The 20447-nt window shown below is 43.2% G+C and overlaps 1 protein-coding gene across 1 annotated transcript in view; it reads right to left on the reverse strand.

Moving 5' to 3' along the window:
• The window catches only part of LHPP (phospholysine phosphohistidine inorganic pyrophosphate phosphatase), a gene marked incomplete at its 5' end in the record, with an annotated part of 92290 nt that overhangs the window by 64844 nt on the left and 6999 nt on the right, over nucleotides 1-20447 (reverse strand). Inside the window, 4 exons of the mRNA XM_082486296.1 lie at nucleotides 7628-7720; nucleotides 8897-8960; nucleotides 12621-12774; nucleotides 13509-13696. Coding sequence (XP_082342422.1) covers nucleotides 7628-7720; nucleotides 8897-8960; nucleotides 12621-12774; nucleotides 13509-13696 — 499 coding nt within the window. The remainder of the gene's footprint in view (nucleotides 1-7627; nucleotides 7721-8896; nucleotides 8961-12620; nucleotides 12775-13508; nucleotides 13697-20447) is intronic.

The raw sequence follows: 20447 nt of genomic DNA on the forward strand, positions 1-20447 counted from the left end.
CATCTGATGAAAACATGGAGCATGCATGCTCACTTCAGAGTTCCTTTGTTAGAGATCTTTGTTATATTGAAGCGCGTCAACCAAGGGGTCTTTCTCGTTAACAGCTCCATCTTCAAAATCTCAAGTGCTCGTTATCACCCTGCATTAAAAATTATTATATTTATTTTCTTCTTCAAATTTAAAAATGGTTAGGGGGGGGCTCACTTTATAGTTTGTATGCTGGTTTTTGTTGAAACAAAACAGTAATCTTCAATTAATAAGCAAAAAATCAGCTTTCAACCTTCCAAAGGCATCCTGGATTACTCTGAAGAGAATGGAGGCAGCACCTCAAACTGGGGAAACACGCCAGCTCTGAAAATATGTAACCTAGTTTATCTATCCGATTTTAAAGTCTGCTTTTGCACCTTCTGTATCAAAGTACATTAATTAGTTCATCTCATTGACTTAGCCCCCTGCTTCATAAACGTAACCGCCAGGCTTTCATAGCCACGGCACCTTGCAGCTCTAGAAATTCCAGCCTGAATTCCCCTTCCTTCCAAGCAGTTTTGATTATTTTTATATCTGCACATCAGATACACGGAATCACTATGCAAAGCGTTTCTTTTCTTATCCAAAGAAATTCTTCTTATATTATTACAAGTGTAATTGCCCTTACATTTTGTGTGGTTTGAGCTTTTTCTAGGGTTGGTCATGATGGGTCCTTGGCCCATGTATGGGGCTGGGGAGGTTAAAAGGCACATTGACGAAGGAGACCAGGGTAGCCTTACATGGTGGCTGTGTTACTGAGAGTCTTTTCATACAGCTGGCTGCAACTTTAAGGACAAAAACATATAGAAAGTCTGTGTTGCAGGCACCACTCCAGTTACCAGTTCCGCCCAGTACAAAATTCTCTTCTTCCTTTGCCTTCACATGGAAGCATCTCTTTTTTATACAGCATGCAACCATGCAAGAGCCAGTTCATCTTCTGTGTCACCCATGCTTCAGTTCCCACTCTGAGCAGTCTGCCGGGCAGGACTAAATCATACGTATTGAAGAATTCTAAAATTCCTAAAGCTCCAGAGCTGTTTTTATTAATCATCTAATTACAACAAAATCTTCTCCCACTTATTACATAGCATGTTAAGGATGTTAAGGAAATATCAAACAGCTCAAAAGATTTTCTGAGAGCACTCATGAACCAAACTGAGCTACGAACACATTTATCTGGAACAGCTTCAGCCGATAAAAACCAAATCCTCTTTTGAACAACGCATCAGGTGCAGTGTGCAAGATTATATATACAGGAGGTACCAGCCCAGTCTATCTTCCTTGTTAAAACACCATTCACATGAGGGACCATCATCACCCCTCAGGTGATGGGACGTGATAGGGTGCTCCCTCAAGTCAAGGCTCATTTGTCTGGTTCCCCACTGAAGTTGTTTATTTTGAAACAGTCTATAAACGCGCACCCTTGGTCCATCCTGCCTAGGAGAGTCACCGCTGTGGCCGGGCTTTGAGAGCCCCTTTAAAGAGCAGAGAGACTTAAGGACTTGTGGCAAAGGGGTCAGAGCTGGGGAGAACATGCCCATTGGGAAGAAGCAGCAGCAGCAGCGGCAGGCTTTGGGACAGGTAGCGTTTCCAGCCATCTGCTCACAAACTGCTTCAAAGCCACCAGATGATGGAGGGCTCAGTCTTTTCCATCCTTTCATTACTGGACCATTTTCCTTATCCACTCTGCTCATGGAAACACGTGTGATTCTGTGATGTCTTCCCCTAAAGATAGTTCCCCTTTCCTTACCACTTCTCCAAACAAGTAACCCAGCATGAAGTGGGGAGAAAATGACGGGTTAATTTTAAGTAATTAGCAAACCAAGCATGTATACACAGACGAGGAAAACGGAATAATCCCACCACTGCAAAGAACCTGGCAACACCGCTCCCAGCCAACCACCACTACCAATTTTCCCCCGAGCCGCTTTGGAATATTTAGTTATTCTCAACCACTGGTGTTAATAGCTTCTAATCCCCTCTTCTTCTAAAATTCCTTCCAACTCCTCCCCTAGAGGGGACAGGGAAGGGCTGCTAGGGGGACTCCGGTGAGTCGGCAGGGGGGACCCCAGGAGAGGACCTGCCCTCTGCCACCCGCACGCCCTTTGCTCAGCCCAACCCCAGACGTTCAGGATGAGATTTCAGAAGTAAAGATAATTTCAGTCCTGGCTTCTCAAAACCCTAAAAATGAATTTCCTCTGAAAAATGGGAAAGGGCAGAGGGGGGCAGCCCACCAAGCCCTCACGTGCTTGCTGGGGCTGTATTTTACCCCATCCAGGCAAGTTTTCCAGCAAGACGGCCAGCAGCTCTGCAAGTGCGGCTGCGGATGAGCGGCGATGCCTGTCCAGGCCAGCTTGTGGCATACGCATACAAAAATGTATTCCGGCCCCCGGGGATTTCACAGATTTACTATCGGTGAAGGGCAATAATCACTAAAGGAGGAGCAATTATTCCCAAATCATTTAGGATTTAAAAAATCATTGGCAAGAAGATAGAGGTCAAAAGGTGTGCTGTCAAGGGAAATAAAAAAACTCTACCTGTCAAACCTGGGTTTAACTTCCTCTCTGACTGCAATATGGTAAGAAGAGAGAGAAAGATATAAAACTGAAAGGTCACATACCCACTGAAAGCAAGAATTAAAAGATCCCCGTTCGTGTTCACATTTTACGTAGGGATCACACCACTAATCTGTTCAATTATTCTGCGGAAGTGACTTTTTTTAGGTCAGTTAAAAATTTACTAAAAAGGAGGGTAAAATGCAGTGAGACAGTCTCTCTGGTTTAAGACAAATCAGCACATAAATAAAATGGGTGTAATTTATATTTTCCTAAAGCGTGTAGCTGGTGAGAGATGGTGCGTGTGGTTGTACACATGCAGTAAATAAAGCACACGTGTGCCACAGCTGAGTGAAGACACTGCTCTTGAAGAGTCCCCATCAAACCCAACCGAGATCTGCGGCAAGAATGGAGGAGATGAACGTGACTTCCAAGAATTTGGGGATGGGAAGGCGCAATGTAATCCCCACTGGACAAACGCCTGCAGCACAGGAATCGCCATCACGGTCAGCAATCTTACTGGTGGTGTCTGGGCCCCGGAGCCAGAGCTGAACAGAGGTGGGGACTGACTCCTACTACCCACTGAAGCAGCCAACACTAATAAGCCTTCAGAGATGCTGGTAGGGTGGTGAATGGGAACTTTAGGTATTTTCTGCCTGCAAAGAGAGTTTTAGTCGTCATGAAAATCACAGAAAAATGTCTGATCAGAATAGGAATTATGGAGTCAGAAAATGAATGAGGCGGAAAGACACCAATTTCTGTACCAGCCAGCCATGCTTGGGTTGCAACGCAGTGTTTACTAGGACAAGCTCATACTTTAGAGCCTGAAGTCTACAGAAGATGCAAATGAAGAGATGCACAGAAGGAAGTGTGCAAACTTCAACAGAACACTTAACCAGCACTTCTAGAGTCAAACATACTTACGCCTCAGCAGATTTTTGCTATAGGCTTAATAATCTTAATCAAGCTAAATGTGCCAGGGGCATAAGGAAATAAAGCTTATACACAAAATCTCGATTAATGTATTAAATGCCTTTACACAAGAAGTACGGTACATTTAGTTTTCTCCCTATCTCCTTGGCCCAACTGATAACCTCTGAGACTTCAGGTTCCCGTATTATTGTTAATTGTGTTTCTATCTTGGAACTACTACCTGTGCAAACGTCAAACACGCAAAGGGCATCGCATGTGGCCTCTGACCTGGGAGAAGCTGTACAACGAGGCAGGTGAAACAAAGAAATACATCAAGCCTCCAGGGCAGATTTCCTGAGGCTGCGGGGCCAACCAGGTTTCAATAAGCTTTCAGTAGGACTCCGAGCTTGAAACTTCACTCGGCCACTTCACTCTCCTTTTCGAGACGGAAAATCATTCCCCTGTCGTGGCCGGTGAGTGGAGAGAGGATGCCGGCACGGCAGCAGGTCCTCCGTGCAACTCTCGGGATGACCTCCCCGGTGGTCTCTCACGCACCGCTAACTCCCCCCTGAGACTTGCAGGTGGCAGAAATGGGAATTGGTTAACTACCAGGAGTTTATGCACTCCAGTACGACCTGCCATAACTCCTGTTAAAGCAGGACAATTTGCTACAGAGACAACTTTTTATGATTATATAAAACTACCGGAACCTTAACATTATTTAGGTTTTATTGTAAAGCTGTAAAAATCATCCACTGTTACAGCTGCCTTAAAACATATGAATTAGGCATTTCAGTAACCTTTAAGATGTGTTATTCTTTGTCATATTACTGAATCATAAGATAGGTCTGGTTACCTCTAAGAGGTTTAAATTTCCAATCTATTAAAGTAATACCGGCAATCTGTTATTTCTAGGCCATTGAGGAAAGGTTAAAATGAAAATTGGACTTTGGGGAGTTCCTCCTATTCTAAGTGCAGGTTGAAAACATCTCAGCGGCAGAAGGCAAAGTCAGGGTCTCGGTAAGAAGCAGTTATCAAGGGAAACGACTGGTGATAACTTTATTGATTAAAGCAGCTTGAGAAATTTAAGATTCACCGCTGTCTAGCATTACTGTGGTGAGACAGCTTTATTAAAAAGGTGTTTTTCATTAAAAGTCGGGTGAAAGAAAATTGTAATAAGTTTTTGAAAACACAGCTCATCTAAAATGGTTTAATGATGGTATGCATTAAATGCATTCCACAGGTGGAATAAATTATTGGCAAACATTTTACAAAAGTAAAGGCAAGTAAAACCAGTCCTTGTCATGTCATTACAAATGCAGAGAAGCATAGCTCATTCAGCAGACAGATTAAAATGTAACACAGCACATTACTAAGGCACCTATTGAACTGAATATACTGAGGTTTTATTGTTGTGTATGAAAACCTAAAACAAGCCACAAATTCTTCTCAAAAGAACGTTAAAGTTGCAAGGTCAAGCACTCAAAAGTTAGGAGAAAAAGATGTTAGAATTAAGGTCTGCTGTAATTTGTCCTCCTACGCATGTGCATCATGGTCCAGGTTTTAACTCCAGCAGCATGGACTATTTTTTCCATAGTCAAAAGCACAGAGTGACCAGTGCTGCTTTGCAGTGGTGTCTACTGCGCTCCTCCTTGGCTAGGTACATACTCCCTTCATCTCAAATTTCTCTGAATAAAAAAAATTACACCTACAGACTAGATATATTACTACAAGTTGATGACATTTAACACTAGAAACTATATGGAAAAGAAAAATCTCTGTCAAAATATAAAGTTCGGCACTAGTAGCACTAGGGCACTATGGCAAAGAGCAGAGAATGAATAAATAATCTCTGCTGGCCACTATTACTGCTTTTCTGTACCCAAACCAAATCCTCCTGAAGTCTACGGGACCATCTTTGCCAGCTTGGTGATGCATTAAATCAAATTTGTTTCCTGGGGCAAAGTTTCTGAGACAGGAGTTCTGGTGTCCTGTCACATCCCTGTAATGATACCCTCCCTCCGTGCCACGGGCTGACAAAGTCCCGGCATACCACGAGCTGGGCAAAACAGTGTCTGAGGACAACTGCACCGTCCTGCCTACGGAAAAGGGCAAGCAATGCCACTACGCAGGGCCACAAGGATAAAAAAGAAACCCAAAGACTCCTCTTCCCTCTTACTCCTGCACACCAACCATTCTGATATAAGCGGAAAGGAAACACAAACCTTCATGCATCTGATTTAGACAAACAGTACCCAAGGGCTGAGCTCTGCAGGCTTTTTCTTTCCTTTGTTCTTTTTTCCAGTTACTTTTTCTTCAAATGCCATTCTGTGTCTGAAATGGATTTTTTGGTTTGTTGGTTGGATGAATGAATTGAATAATTGCCATGGCTGTACCTGGGATATTATGTTCAGGCTGAGCTAACTTGTTACTGGGAAGATATCGACAAACTGAAGGAGTAAAGAAAAGAGCACCGCAGCAGGTTTGGGCACAGAGGGACCGAATCACAAGGGAAGCTGCTGAGAGCTAAACACGCAATTTTAATAAGAGCAACTACTGTAACGGTAACGATAGCAAGTCTAGAGATAATTGGAGGGAGAAAATATCCAGGAGGGCAAGTAGTTGTTTTGGTTGTTACCTGGAGTAAAACTAGAAACAAGGAGACGCAGTTTAAAAGGGAAGCATCTCGATGCATCTCAGAAAAAGCTGCCTGCCCATGAGACCCACTCGGCTGTGAACACTGTCCCTAGGGCACTTGCAGAAGCCCAGTTGTTTGGCTCACTGAAAACTACTCTGGACAAAACATTAATAAACGTGGAGCAGGGAACACTGCTGCCCAGGGAAGGAAATGGATTAGATGGCCTACTAGGTCTTTTCCATCTCCCCACTCTATAATAAACTAAAACCCAAGCATATACTGAATTACAGGGCTATAATTTCATCTCCAGGCTCTAGGGACCTACAAGCCACCCAAACTTCACTCTTGTTGTTTATAATGTCACCAAAACACTCTGATGGAATTATTACCTTGTAATTCACTGCTGTCTGTGAGTCATCTCATACTCATCCTTATGTCCTGTGTGACATAACAAATCAATAAAGAGGATCTGGGCACAACTACAGAGAGGGGAAAAATATGGGCTGTACTAAGTAAGCAGGGAGCATCACACATTCAGCATACTTCTGGAAAGTGTGATGAATCCAATAACACAGGAGGAGTTTTGGGGTCAGTCAGTGCTTCCCGTTCACCTAAATTAGAAAATATTTTATTTCTACCTTTCTCTTTTACTAAAAAAAGGTAGCTGGTATGACACAAAAGGACATTTTGGTTGCAATTCCACCACGCTGCAGCCTCCAGTCACCAAGTGGACTGCCAGGCATTTGGGCACCTCTCATCATGTGAGGCACAACATCTTCCATAATTCCTTGGGAAAACTAACTTTTATTCTTTTGGTTTGTTTTCTTTAGCCTCCAAATAAAGGAATTTCACAACAGAAGTGCATGTTCTTTTGAACTACGTGGTTTGGAAGGAAGGTGAATAAGAAAGCACAACACAAGTGGGAGAAACCACAGTAGAGAATGGAGGGATGTATGGAAGACTAAATTGGGTAGAGGTATGGGTGGCACAAGTCAGAGTAAAGAGAGAGAGACAGGACTGAAAACAAAAATCACAGACAGTCAAAAAGAACCCTCAAAAAAGCAGAGAAAATAATGTCATGCCTTTCAGGACGGTAACAAGTACACACAGGGCAGAAGAAATTCAACAGGTCCCCACTTGCTAACATTTACCCTCTTGGCTGTCAGTCTTCTTTTGTCTACTTTGCATTATTCAATAGACTAGGCAAACATGGGGGGTTCTCCCTCTGAAACATTTTTTCAACCATTTTTCTTTTCCTTTTAAAAAAAAAAATCATAGAAAGATCTTGAACATAAATATTTCTCTGCACACCAGGTCTGGAAAAAAATATTTGCATATCCACCCAGAGTCTACCATGTCATCCTGGCTACATTCCCTTCAATCTCTTCTGTAACTTAACATGAAAGACAGCAAACAAACCAACCAACCAAAAAAAAAAGCATCAGTGGGCATAACTACATGGCACAGCCAGTAGTCACACTATCAGAAACCTTACCTGTTGTGGTGAAACTCCCATTTCTGCTAAGGCTGACTCAAAAAATGTTTTTGCTGGTTTTCCCACTACTTCAGCTTGAACATCACAAGCATACTGGAAAAAAGGAGAGAGACATACAAAAAATGCTGATCAGAAAAGGATTTGTTCAACTCCGCAACTCCAGTCAATTGTATAAAAAGTATGTGATTATTGATTTTTGCCCTTAAATACCACAATGGATTAGCGGGTGAAGGTGAATATCGGAGAATTTGGATAACAGAAGTATTTAATGTTCTCTGGCAGGACAGAAAGTTGTTCTGAAACATCTCAAGTTACAAACCTTTTACATTCCCCATCATGAGAGCAGCCTTCAGAATCAGTTCCAGTATCACTCATTTTGTAAGAGCATCACGTTTAAAGAAATAGCAATTATTTTCCATATTAAATGATCAAAAGTACTCGAGTGCCTTAAAAGATATAAAGGGTTTCTTCAACCACCTCGCATATTTTTAATGATTCAAGTGACCAGCCAGATTTGAAAAGTTTTATTTTCCTGCAACTAAATATCAGTGCTATGCTGAAAAGGGTGTTTCTAGCTTGTTCCCAGACAACTAGAAGCCTGAACTTATCTGGGAGGCAAAAACTCTCTCCAAAACTCACATCGATACAAACGAATGTGCTGCAAGCATACATTATATCCATGATCTTCTGTGCTTGTATACTACCCTACTTTGCTTTACTCTCTGCATTCACTATGTATTTTTTTTATCTCTCTGTAAGCCTATAAAAGAGAGAATAATGATTCTCTCCTTCTCTCACCCTTAGGTTGGCTTATCTATTGGGTTCCAGTCCTGCACGGACTTAATCAGGCTTAAAAACAGGATTGCACTTAAGTATCTTGCTGAATAAGGGCCTTTTGCTGTAAACTGTTAAGGGCGAAGGCCATGTTAACAATGCTACACCAAACATAAAACGGACCTTCAGTTTTTCTCGGGTATCTTGCAGACAATATTCCATGTCTTTCTTTTCTGACTCCTCCTTTCGAGGGCCTCGCTTCCAATTAAAGGTACCACAATGGTAAAAGTTCTCATTTTAAATAAAAAAAAAAATAATGAACAAAGCCAGAAAACAAGTGAATCCACTCATATTTAGAATGCAGCAAATGTGTTTCAATCTGTGGAAACTTCCTCCACCAAGGTGAGTAATTACAGAAGATGACCCACATTTATACCAGTTACTCTTTTAACAAGGTGCACAGAGCAAGTAAGCATAATGCAAGCTATAAAATACCTCTAATGCCTTCATATATGCTCCAACATCAAGTTTCAGACCATCGGTTTCTTTATAGTAGCGTCTGGAAATGAAAGTGATAAAGTTTCAATGAAATGAAAACGCTGGCAGTTAAATACAAAGAAACCACATTTTATTATTTCTGTGCCTATATAGATGTCCATATGGCTGCAACAAAAAGTCAAGTCATCAGAAACTCTGGAGCCTTAATTTAACACCAGGAATTAAGTAAAGGACAGGCTCAGTACCGTGCAATGCTGGGGAAAAGATCTCAGACCGGATGCCCATCTGGCATCTGGGACACAACTCCACTGCTTCAAAGGGATTTCAGCTAGCTTGTTCCAAGGATGAACTTGGCCTGTATTTTATTGCACAGAGCACTAGCTGCTCACAAAGGACAGCAGTTACATTGCTCTTCCTTTCATCAGCCATGGAGACCTCTTGGCAGACACAAGATGAGGGCTGGCACCAACCAGCAGCTGTAACACCTTCTTCAGTATGTCTGGAAGGGGACCCCAAACAGTTGACTACCATTGCTTGTCACCAGCCTCCCACATGAGGACAGCCAGGGCACTGTTTATCAGGACTAAGGAAGCCCTCCAAGCTAAATTTTCTTCTTTCTAAGAATGTTCCTATTGCCTTGAGGCTCATAAAATTAGTTAATATCTTTATGGTATTTTTCTGGAATAGCAAGTCACATAAACACAGGTCTCCCAAGCTCTCCTGATCACAGCAAAGACAGGTTTCTATATGACAGGGAAAAAAGGTAGGATGAGCAGTCAGTTAAGATTTTATGCCTTATCCTTCTGCCATTTTCGATTATTCAGCACAGCCTCCCTTTAAAATGACCACTTGACCTTTGCTAGAACAGCCATTAACCTTCTATAGTCTAGCGTAAACAGCTTAATTTTCTGACAGTGGCATGACAGAAGAAATTACAAAGCCAATTCCCACTCTCAGCCCAAAACAGATGCTAAATGTAAATCACTCCATTTTCAGGAGGAGGGCATTCTGCTTCAGTGATTCTGACACTTTCGTTTTCTATGGAATGAACTAAAACTTCAACCAAAATCATCCTACTTGTCCAAGGCAGGCACCTTGTTAAGGTCCACCCAGTTACACTGATTCTGCATACTAAAAATGAAGCTGGCTTGTGGCTGGTTTTTGTATATGACCCTCTGCATCAATGAGGCTTCTCTAGTTAGGTGAACAAATCATACAATTCATAATCTCCCTTCTTCGAGTCAGAGAACTTACCTACCTGGGAAACTCACGTTCACATTACCTAAATGATAAATCATTAAAAAAAGTATGCTCATGGTGAAAACTGAGCTCAGAATATCCAAAAAATCTATATTTTTACATGAAAAATCACATTTCAAAAAAATAACAACGGGTCTGTTTTAGAGCTGTCTACATCAATGAATGAACAAATAAATAAATACTTCTGGATGCACAGTGTACAAAGGCATTTTTGCACTGATGACATTGCAAATCTTAAACAAAGGTTAATTCCATATTTCATTTTGGAAAATAGTATTACATAATAAGACATAACTCGGTTCTTTTATGTATATTAGCAATTCTGCTGTTGGATCAACATTTTCCCCTTATCCTTCTAACTGAGAAACAGTAAGGATTTTTCACCTGTGTTGTAGGAGCAGAGCGTGAGTGTCAGGTAAGGCAACACAATGGATTTAACTGCTCCTTCCCACTGATAAGTTGTACCAGGCTGGATCAATAACCCACAAACTAAGAAGGCTTTTCATGCCCATTACGGTCCACTGAAAAAAGTTGTCACTACAGTTTCCTCGAGCTAAACACGCATAGTCTTTTTTAAGCCTATACATCGCACCACAGATAAGAGTAACTCCTCCAAGGCTGTTTGGATTTGTCATTATTCAGTGCTGGCATCAATAACCTCCTGTTTAAGATCTCAAAATACATCTAACTGAATCGTTATTAGGAAAACATTCAAATTCCCTGACTGGACTTTTCCTGCATGTGAAAGCAGGAGGTCAAAATTTACTTTTAACATTCAGAGAATAATTAAAACAGTCTTTTGATATTCATACTACCAAAACAATTCAACTGTCACTTCAAAAGCACAGTTGTGTTTGCCGCTCTTCACCATACAGCCCAGCCCAGCCCAGCCACTTCTCAGTATTTCCTTAAGCTCTCCCCTTAGGTCTTCTCAGTCACCACTTTACTCACAGCCAGAGGAGCATCCACCCCCATTTCCAACATTGTTTAGGCGGAGTTTGTGCGTTGCAGCTACTTTCATAAATTGGTAGGATTTTTGTATTATCAAATAAAAATTCTCTTGGCTTCTTATTCCTCCTGTATAGCAATTCCCAAGCCACCAGCATGGAAGTGCTCCCTTATGTATGACATTTTCATACATATGAATCAACCTGCAGAGATGCTAATGCCAACATTCAGAGACGCAATCTTTAAGTACTACTCAAACAGCAAGGAGTCATGTATGTCACACAGGCCATTAGGCCCATCCAGTATCACATCTCAGCCACTACAGATGTGGGCAGGATTCAAAGCAGAAGAAGAAACCTAGCCAACTGTTGGCTGAAACACCATTTTTGGATCACCTGATCCTTCTCACCATTAGTAACTTCAGGCTGCTGGAAGATCAAACTGCATCACAAATCCACACTAACAGCCCTTTAGCTAAGCATGGCTTGTTGGATTTTTTTGTTTGTTTTGGGTTTCTTTCACTATTAAAAATAATTTATTTTCAGTTCAGACAGGAATGCATGGCTACAGGGCAGCAGTTAAGCTAACAGTTCTCGTCTCTGAGATCTTGCAGGGGCAAAGACAAAAACACAAGCAGTGCCTATAATCCCACTGGCCTCTTGCAATACTTATTCACTTGGGGGTCACACACATCAAAATCCAAACTATCCATGATTTCTGTGAGTTTTCAAGAGGCTCTCAGACTTGCTCTTAAAGCAACAAATGTCCTTTTCTTCATGGCTTACAAAACTACAGCTATTTAACCCTCCCACCACCACCTGCAAAGATACGTATTGTTTCATCAAGGTCTATCTCATTCTTGAAAGCTGACTCTGAAGTGTGGGAGGCTGGCATTTGCTGTCCTTATACACCAGGGCATCTCCAGGCTCTCTACAGGCTGCTACAATTCCTCCTCAGAGGAACAGCTACATTTCTCACCCTCTAGCACTTCAAGAAACACACCCACACAACTGCTTACTCTGCACTGTCTACAGCAAAAAGACCACCAACAGCTGAAATTAAAGGGATACTTCACCCAGTGCTGTAGCACCAGAGACCCTTCTGATGAGTGTTTTCAAAGTCAACTGGAGGATTCGCCATGGCAAGTTCAGTGACTTCCAGTGCCCTTTACAATCCTGCATCAGCACAAGGCTGAACTATAGCTCATGAGGAGCATCCATACCACCTCCTTTTCGAGACCTATGTCTGTGTAATCACCTCAGTTTTCCCTTACACCCCTGGAAAAACTACAAGTAAGTGACTCAGTACAGGAGGCCAAGTTAGGTAACTAAATTACCGATTGAGGATCCTTCATTAACAGATACCTGAACAGATCAGCCTCCCAGTCCAGACACATAGATTATCTGCTGAAAAGTTGGTAGTATGAATCCCCACACTGATATCTTGCCTCCATTAAGTACTGGGGGAAATTAAAAAATGTAGAGGCTTGAGGAAGAACCAGTGCACAACTCACCCTCTTCCAAGGGAGATCAAAACAGGCTTCTCCAACCCAATCAGAACTCGGAAAGCTTCATTAAGGTTTGCATAGGTGAAGTTTTCTGCTGCATCTCCGATAACCACGCAGTTTGGGTTTGCTTTATCAATCTCAGCAAATTCAGGGACGAGATCTACAGGAGAGAAAAAAAGATCCACAAACCCCTTACCATTTCAGATACCATTGGAATTGATAGTTTTCCCCCAGATTTGTGTTTCCCTTCATTCATTACCCAACACATTAAAAAAAATAATAAATCCGAGTCTGAATCAACTGTTCTTCATACCCCTCTGTTCCTGATTGGATCCTGCTATTCATCTGTCCTACAACAAACAGCCAAATAAACCATTTCCTACCCTTGCCTTAGCTTCTGCAACCCAGGTCTCAGTGGTTCATTATCCCCAAGCACCTAGACCCAAGGCAAACTCCTGGGTAGCTGAATGAAAATGTATAACAGTGAGGGCAGGATCCACCTCCTTTCTCCACACCCACACTCTACGGAACAAAACACTTTAAACTTAAAACCTCTACCTTGATAACAAAGACAATGTAATGCCCTGCACAAGACCTCACCTGTCTCCTAGTCTCTGTGGTTAAGCAGCAGGCTCCTCTGTGCACTTGCTCACCCCCAGCACAACTCCGGGCCTTCCCTGTACCACTGCCATAACTGAGATCTTGCTCAGGCCAGACTGCTAGGGTTTATTCCAGAGTTTCGTGAAAAAGGAAAAAACTTTTGCCAGTAGGAAAACAACAACTGGAAGCTCTTCACCGCATGAGCTATGGGAATTCACTGCTCTATCGCAATCGCCCACATCTCTCTGGGCTACCCCACTACATGTCCCAGCATCTGCAGCAGCGTTGTCCCACCATTGTGCACAAGCAAGTGTGGCCTCAGGCTGCGCTCCTTCAAAATGCGGCAGGCTGCTGGGGCTGGGGCCGTCACTTCAGACACGGAGATGTCAAAGCCCATGCCCTGGAGCTTCTTCACAAACTTCTCCCGGGTTGCTTGGGTTTCGTTAGTGCAGAACCGCAGCTTCAGACCAGATGCTTTGATCCTGTTGAGTAAAACCAGCAGAGGGGTTAAGCAGACATAGAGAAGGAGCTGAGTTATCAGCTTTGCTGTCCCACCCCTAAATGCAAAGAGGAAATGCCAGAACAGGAGCCAGATCCCTTAGAGTGACCAAGACACACCTAAAATATTGATTCTGGGCACTACAGTTGCAGTTTTTCACATGCAGAGCCCCTATCATAGCACATAACTGCTTTTCTGGAGCAGAGAGCTAAGCTGAACACGGCAGCACAGGTGATGCCCACCATCCCCAGGATACCACAGTGTCAGGCACACACTCCCTCCACACATCAAATACTCCAAAATCCTGTTCCTTTTCTTCAAACCGGTCCATGGATGTAGACACACATGACTTGAAAGCACTGCACAGCCATGAGCACAGTATCCAGTGCAACACCACTGGCTATTAGCATTTTAACTTGGATTGTCACCTTTCCACTTACTGATCACCCGCTGCACCAATCTGCTGGAGGTAACAGCACGGCTTTGCACTTCTGCAGACTCCAAGTAAGAGACCAGCTAGTTGCAATGACGCTTATATCAACACTGGGGTGGCTTCAGTTACATTTATCACTTAATCTCTCATAAAACACCTGTGCTGTTATTTGGTGGGTAATCCTGAAAAGTATGGTACTCAACTGATTTGTTAATAAATGTTTACACGCTTCTGAAGGGAAGACATCATGGCCTCAAGCGCCCAGAGCCAAGGACACAGTTCCTCTGGATCAGTACTCTGCAATCTTGTGCAAGTCTTCTGCTTCTGAACGGCTTTGTTTCCCGACCCAAGCTGTGGTGACCTACTGGGGATGTCACGAAAGGCCTCTTCTCCAAGGATAAGTTGTCAGCTATTTGGAGAACCAATGTATTACAAAGTGGTCATGGAAAATTAGAAGCATTGAAAATGTATCATTATTTTTTTTAAATTATTTGCCAGAAGGACTGTCAGTCAGCTCCTAAAAGATATTAAAATGTCTAATTTTGGTCAGTTTTAGAGTGAATTTGTACATAATTATCTTAGAGGACCTAGCTAATATAGGTTTAGATACCTAGGTAAGTTTGGGGCTAGGTTTATAAATTAATTTTAAAATATTACAGTTCTTTGTGTTAGGATGAAAAAAGGACTCTTCTATTAGGAAAGCCTCTGCATTGATTCTCAAGACAAAATGTGGTGGGTTCCTTTCCTAGGGAAGATGATCCCATTTGGTTGGTGTAAACACGAAAACCACCTCGAGGTAATGCATCCGATGACGAACTTTCCACCAAAGGATTCTTAGAAATCTGGTCCTGACCCGGAGAGCCCCTTCTGCTCATTAAAACTGCACGCCAGTGTCTTCTTCAATAATGCAGGTGATTCATTTCTTTCTTATTATTTGTCTTTCCTAATCATAGGAATGTGAATTATCAATTACACTTAGTGGTTAATTGCCCTTCATAAAGATAGCTTTTCTATTTTAAATTAGGCAGTTAATATATTGTAACTAATAGCATCCACTTGTACATTATAAATATATCTTCATTGATTGGAGCAGTGAATGTGAGATTCACTCACAAGTTAATGAAGCAATTGAGTGAAGAAGTGCAGGGTGTACCCAGGGAATAATTATTGTTAATGAATTATGATGTGACCTTCTCAGAACAATGAACAATTGGTGTGACAGCGGGATGACAGTATTCCACATCTGTTATTCGAAACACGGTTTCAGCTGTAGTTAAAAAGCAAAGCAGTGTAATTTGGATATACAACAAACTTTTAGCAGTGTGCCATGGTTAAAAACATCTTACTCTAAATGCAAGGCCTATCTGCGCACTCTTAGGAAAAAAAAAAAAAACAAACCTGATTCACGACTGCCTGGAAGCAGACATTTGTTGAGTAAGAATCTATTATTTCTCTTCCTAAAGGTCAATGAAATGAATTGAGGAACAACACTAACCACCAACTTGCACTGACAAACACACACCCTCACAAGTCAGCTGGGTGAAAGCAAAGACTTGGTTTTTCCTACACTACAAATTTAACTTCATTCTCAGAATTTTAGATGAAAAACAGAGTTACACTTCTGAAAGGCTTGACCAAAGTGGAAGGAGTTTGGACACATCCTGGACTGCTTCACACCTTCATGGTCACCAGCAATTACCACCTCAACAAACGAGTTCAGTAACTGCTTCAGATCAGGTGAGGTCCACAAAGAGTTAGGCCAAGCTGGTCAGAAAATGGGAGTCCTCTGGTGAAACACAAAAAGGGCTTGCAAAAATATCCGGGACCACTAAGCAAAAGAAAAACCATCAAGAACTCCAGATGTCCTGATTTGAGAAGACTTATTTTTACAAAAATACCTTTTCAACAAAAAGCCACCCTTTCCTTCAAAGCTAGCACGTCTTAAAAGACCCTCTGCTAGCTCTCCGCCAAATCCTTGTACAATACAGTCACACTCACCAGTATGAGCATGACTGTCACCCACCAGGATGAATCCATCCCTCGATGCTCAGCAAGGCAACCATGAGCAGAGCCTGCAGGCCAGCACGCATCAGCAAACAACTATTAACTCGGAGCTTAAATAATTAGGGAGAGCTTTTAGCAACAGCTCTACATGGGGGAAATCCTGGCTCCGCTCATGTTTACAGTGAAACTCTCCTTCAGTTTTCATGGTCAGGTTTTGCACCAGGAGGAACTAAGAGACACCTTGGAAGTCTCTGTCTAACAGAGGGGAGATGCTTTGCACAGCCAGTCCATACTGTGCTGGAGGCACTGCTGCTCAACCTGACAGCTTAACGGGAAACCTTGAGCTGCTGAGCTCACCCAGCCACCATTGTCCACATTTTAAGAAGCATGTGCAGAGCAAGCTACTGCAATATCTGGTCCCAGCAAGTGTGGGGATGTTAGGAGAAGAATAAAGAACAACATTTGTAACATGATGCCTTATAAGGTAAAGAGCAAGGGATTAGATACCTGCAAGTACAGAAGAATGAGGCAACAGCAGATGAAATACACAACACACATTTTATCAAGATCTCCAGCGTATTACAGATTTATCAGCATCTCTATTACAGAAGCACAGGCACACCCAGGAAGCCCAGTTAATCAGGGCTTCAGCTGGCTTCTATACATTGCAGCCGCGATAAAGATCCCAGTCAGACTCCAGAAGCACCAGAAATCAATCCTGATTAGAGCAGCACTGCGCTTCACGCTGCGGGGACTCTGCACGGTCCAGGTAGCTGGGGACATGCTGAGGCCACCTCTCCCTCCTGGTTCAGGGCTGTCAGCAGGCCCACCGTCCGACAAATCCGCTCCATTTCCACAATGACTGTTCACACCACTACTAATGCCTATGAGCAGGAATGGGGGAACTTGAACTTCACTTGCGTGTGGGGAGCTAGGCGTGAAGGGAGAGCAGCTCCTGCCCTTTCAGGGTGTCACAAATGGCAAACTCATTTTCAAGCATCTCTGCGGCAAAAGAAACTTGCCGGAGCCCCTCTCAGAGGGGACAGCAGAGGACAAGTCCAATTGCACCCCTCCAGCTGTGTGCCACACAGGCTCCGCTGCCAGCACCGGCCGTGCCGGCATAACGGGCACCGGCTGCCCGGGGAGCTGTGACAGCAGCACAGGCGCCGAAGCCAAGGAAAGAGTCATGGAAGAAACTTCCGAGCCCAAAATTATAAGTGGACAGGTGAGCGCCAAACTAACACACCAACAGGTGGGTAAGGAGACTTTTGCTAAGTCTTACCAGAGGAGGGATTTAAACCCATGCCAGACAGAAACAACCGCTTGGTTGCCCAAGCAATCCTTAAATCTAGAACTGGGCACACTGTGAGCACCTGTATAGGGGAGAGATGGAAATGAGGTTTTTAATTTCAGCCCCGAGCTGCCCCTCACGCTACGGCAGCTCTTTGAACTGACCTTTACCTCATTCTGCCGGAGCAGGACACGACGCTGAGTGACAATGTCCCACAATGCAATTACCGTGCGTCAGATGAGCCGGTCCCTTACAAATCACCTCGAACTTTACACATCTGCTGGCTGTCAGCATCTGCCAGGTTCACTCACCCGAAAATAATGAAAAAACTCTCATTATTGTTCCATAACAGGTAAAGTGTTAGGACAATTATTAGACATCCTGACTGACCTTGTGCAGACTTAACCAACTGCCCTTGCCAACCTTTATGGGCAGCCTTTGGGCATATAAAACACAAAACCTGTTCTTTAAGATGATGTAAAGGTTGCGACACCGGTAGGAAAAGAAATGGCCACGGGATCTAGGCTGGAAGCCATCACTCCTTGTTAAATTCACATTGTCCTGCACATGGCAGAAGCAACTTAGGACATGGTATAAGGCTAAACTTCAGACTCTGACCACTCTTTCGCAGGGAGGGTTTTTCCTAACATGGGAGCAGGAGAGCCCTGCCCACGGCCGGTGGGTCCTGTGCAGCGGGGCAGAAAGCAAAACGCTGGAAGAGGCAACGAGCCTGAGCGTAGCAACTGTCCCGTGCCAACTTCAAAGGGGTTTGGAAGACCGCTGGTTATGAGATTCCCAGAACTGGCTTTTTATCCTGCTTTTGGTTTTCCAGAGTATTTTTTTATTTAAAAGCAAAGAAAGCGTGCTAAGCACTTGTGCTATTTGACCCTGGTGCTTCAGTGTAAACTTGTCGGCATTCTCATACCATCTCAGAAACTAGGGGCAATAACAGTACCAGAGAGTTATCTACCTGCAACTGAACAATAAAATAAAAGCAGGACTTATGCAGCAATGCCAACCTCCCACCCGGGCAGGGCTAACATTGGCTTATTGCCCTCTGCAAGGGCCAGGATGCTGGTGCTACAGGTCAAACATCTCCTGTCAAGATTGCGCAAAATGGTCAAAGTAGAAATTTCTTGCCTAGTTTCACGGTCAATACAGAAGAAAGTCTGAAAAGAGCAGAAATGTGTATCACTTCTTTAGCCTGCCCGGCTGATGGAGAACCACAGTGCATGATATGCAGCAGCCACCACCTAAAAGTCACACTCCAAATGATGAATTAAAACAGGTTTTGCAACAAGAGATCAGACTAGTAATGGTGGGTAAAATCTCATCCAGACCACAAAATGGTGAGTGATCAGGACAAAGGGAGGTATTAAAATCTTCCGTGCCTTCAGAGCCTGCTGACTAGCAGGCAATGGGATGTTTTTCCATTGCCCACGAAAGCCTCCCTGGCTGTCCCTGCCACTGTTGGGGAGTAATTCACCCAACAAGTCACAGACTGCTCTACACGGAAGGTAAACCCCCCCTTCTAGCCCTGCGATGAACAAGTTATATAGCGAAACGTCAGATTGTGTTACATTTATGAATTACTGCAAATCCTGAGCCTGATCTTGGAGGCTTTTCCCAGGAGAACCTCCTGCTGCCAGAGCAGGACACACACCTGAGAAGAGGATGCAGAAGGGTTTTCTGGCTGAGCAGTAACCCCTTCTGGGGTCCAGCTGTGCAAATGCCTGTGCAGGGGGAGTACACTCACTCTGCTTTATGTGCCCTCTGCTTAAAAAGTGTATTTGTGGCAATAATGTATTATACTTTGTCCGCAAATCTGCATTCATGCTATTTCAGTGGCTATTTCAGCAGCAAGTATTTTTCATCTTTAATTTCAGCTTCTGAAATAACACCAATCAAAATAATTATTTCAAACATCTGAAGGAGGCCAGCCATAAAAGCCTTCATCCATCCTTAGCTCATTTGGCCAGTTTCCACAGCACAAGCCTCTCCCAATTGCACAAATACTGGACTTCCCGGTGTTTTGCTCAGTGGGTGTGACGCGATCAGAGGAGTGTGGATGAACTCTCCCTGCCAAGGTCCTCTGACAGAGTGACCTTGCCTTGCTTTCTCGTTGTTCCTTCTCTATCCCAGTGTTCAAACCTTTCTGTTCCTCTGATTTCTTCCATCCTCAGAGTACATCCAAACTGCTTAAATCTCACTGTCGCATCTCTGATGCTACTTTTGTCCCTTGATCTCCTGGTGTTTCCATTCACTGATGTCCTGTCATTGGTCCCGAGTACAGCCAAGCTCATTAAAGTTCCCGTTCTCTGGTGGTCCAGCTTTCTGCTCCATATAGCAAGGCTGGCCTGACAAATCCTTACGTACTGCACTTTTTGGCCCTGCTCCCCCTTGCATTCTTGTGTCTGCAATTCATCTCTACATCTGCTATCTCACAAGCACAATTTCCTCTTCAGACCCATATGGCTCACCTCTCGCTATATATAGAAGTGGATAATTTGGAGGGAATCCAAAGGAGGGATTGCAAAAGGGATTAAAAAATAGGAGGGCATTACCTTTGAACACAATGAAGGCAGATTAATAGGCACATATGAAGGAGCCACAAGGAAAGAGTCCAGTGTTTTCTAAGGGTGGGCAAGGGTGAAATAAGAAAGGGTACCGTTATAAAATGAAAGACTCTGGAAACGTCACTTTGAGACTGTTTGACAGCAAAAGCTAAAAAAAAAAAAAAAAAAAAAAAAAAAAATCACTAAATTGTAGTTCAAAGTAAACTTTAAAAACCTACCAACGCCTTAGTTTAGGCATTTCAATCATCCAGAATTTTTCAGAGGTAGAAATAAATACTGGAAGTTGTATACCAAACCAAACACAAAGCCCGTCTCATCCTGAATTCTCTACAAAGCCTGCCTTTCTCTGATGCACCGAATACAGCTGGATACCAGGAATACCGAGCAAATTACCTGATACAATAGATCATACTCCAGCTGCCTGAACAGA

Source organism: Vanellus vanellus (assembly GCF_965231255.1).
Source record: "Vanellus vanellus genome assembly, chromosome: 7".
Taxonomy (NCBI): domain Eukaryota; kingdom Metazoa; phylum Chordata; class Aves; order Charadriiformes; family Charadriidae; genus Vanellus; species Vanellus vanellus.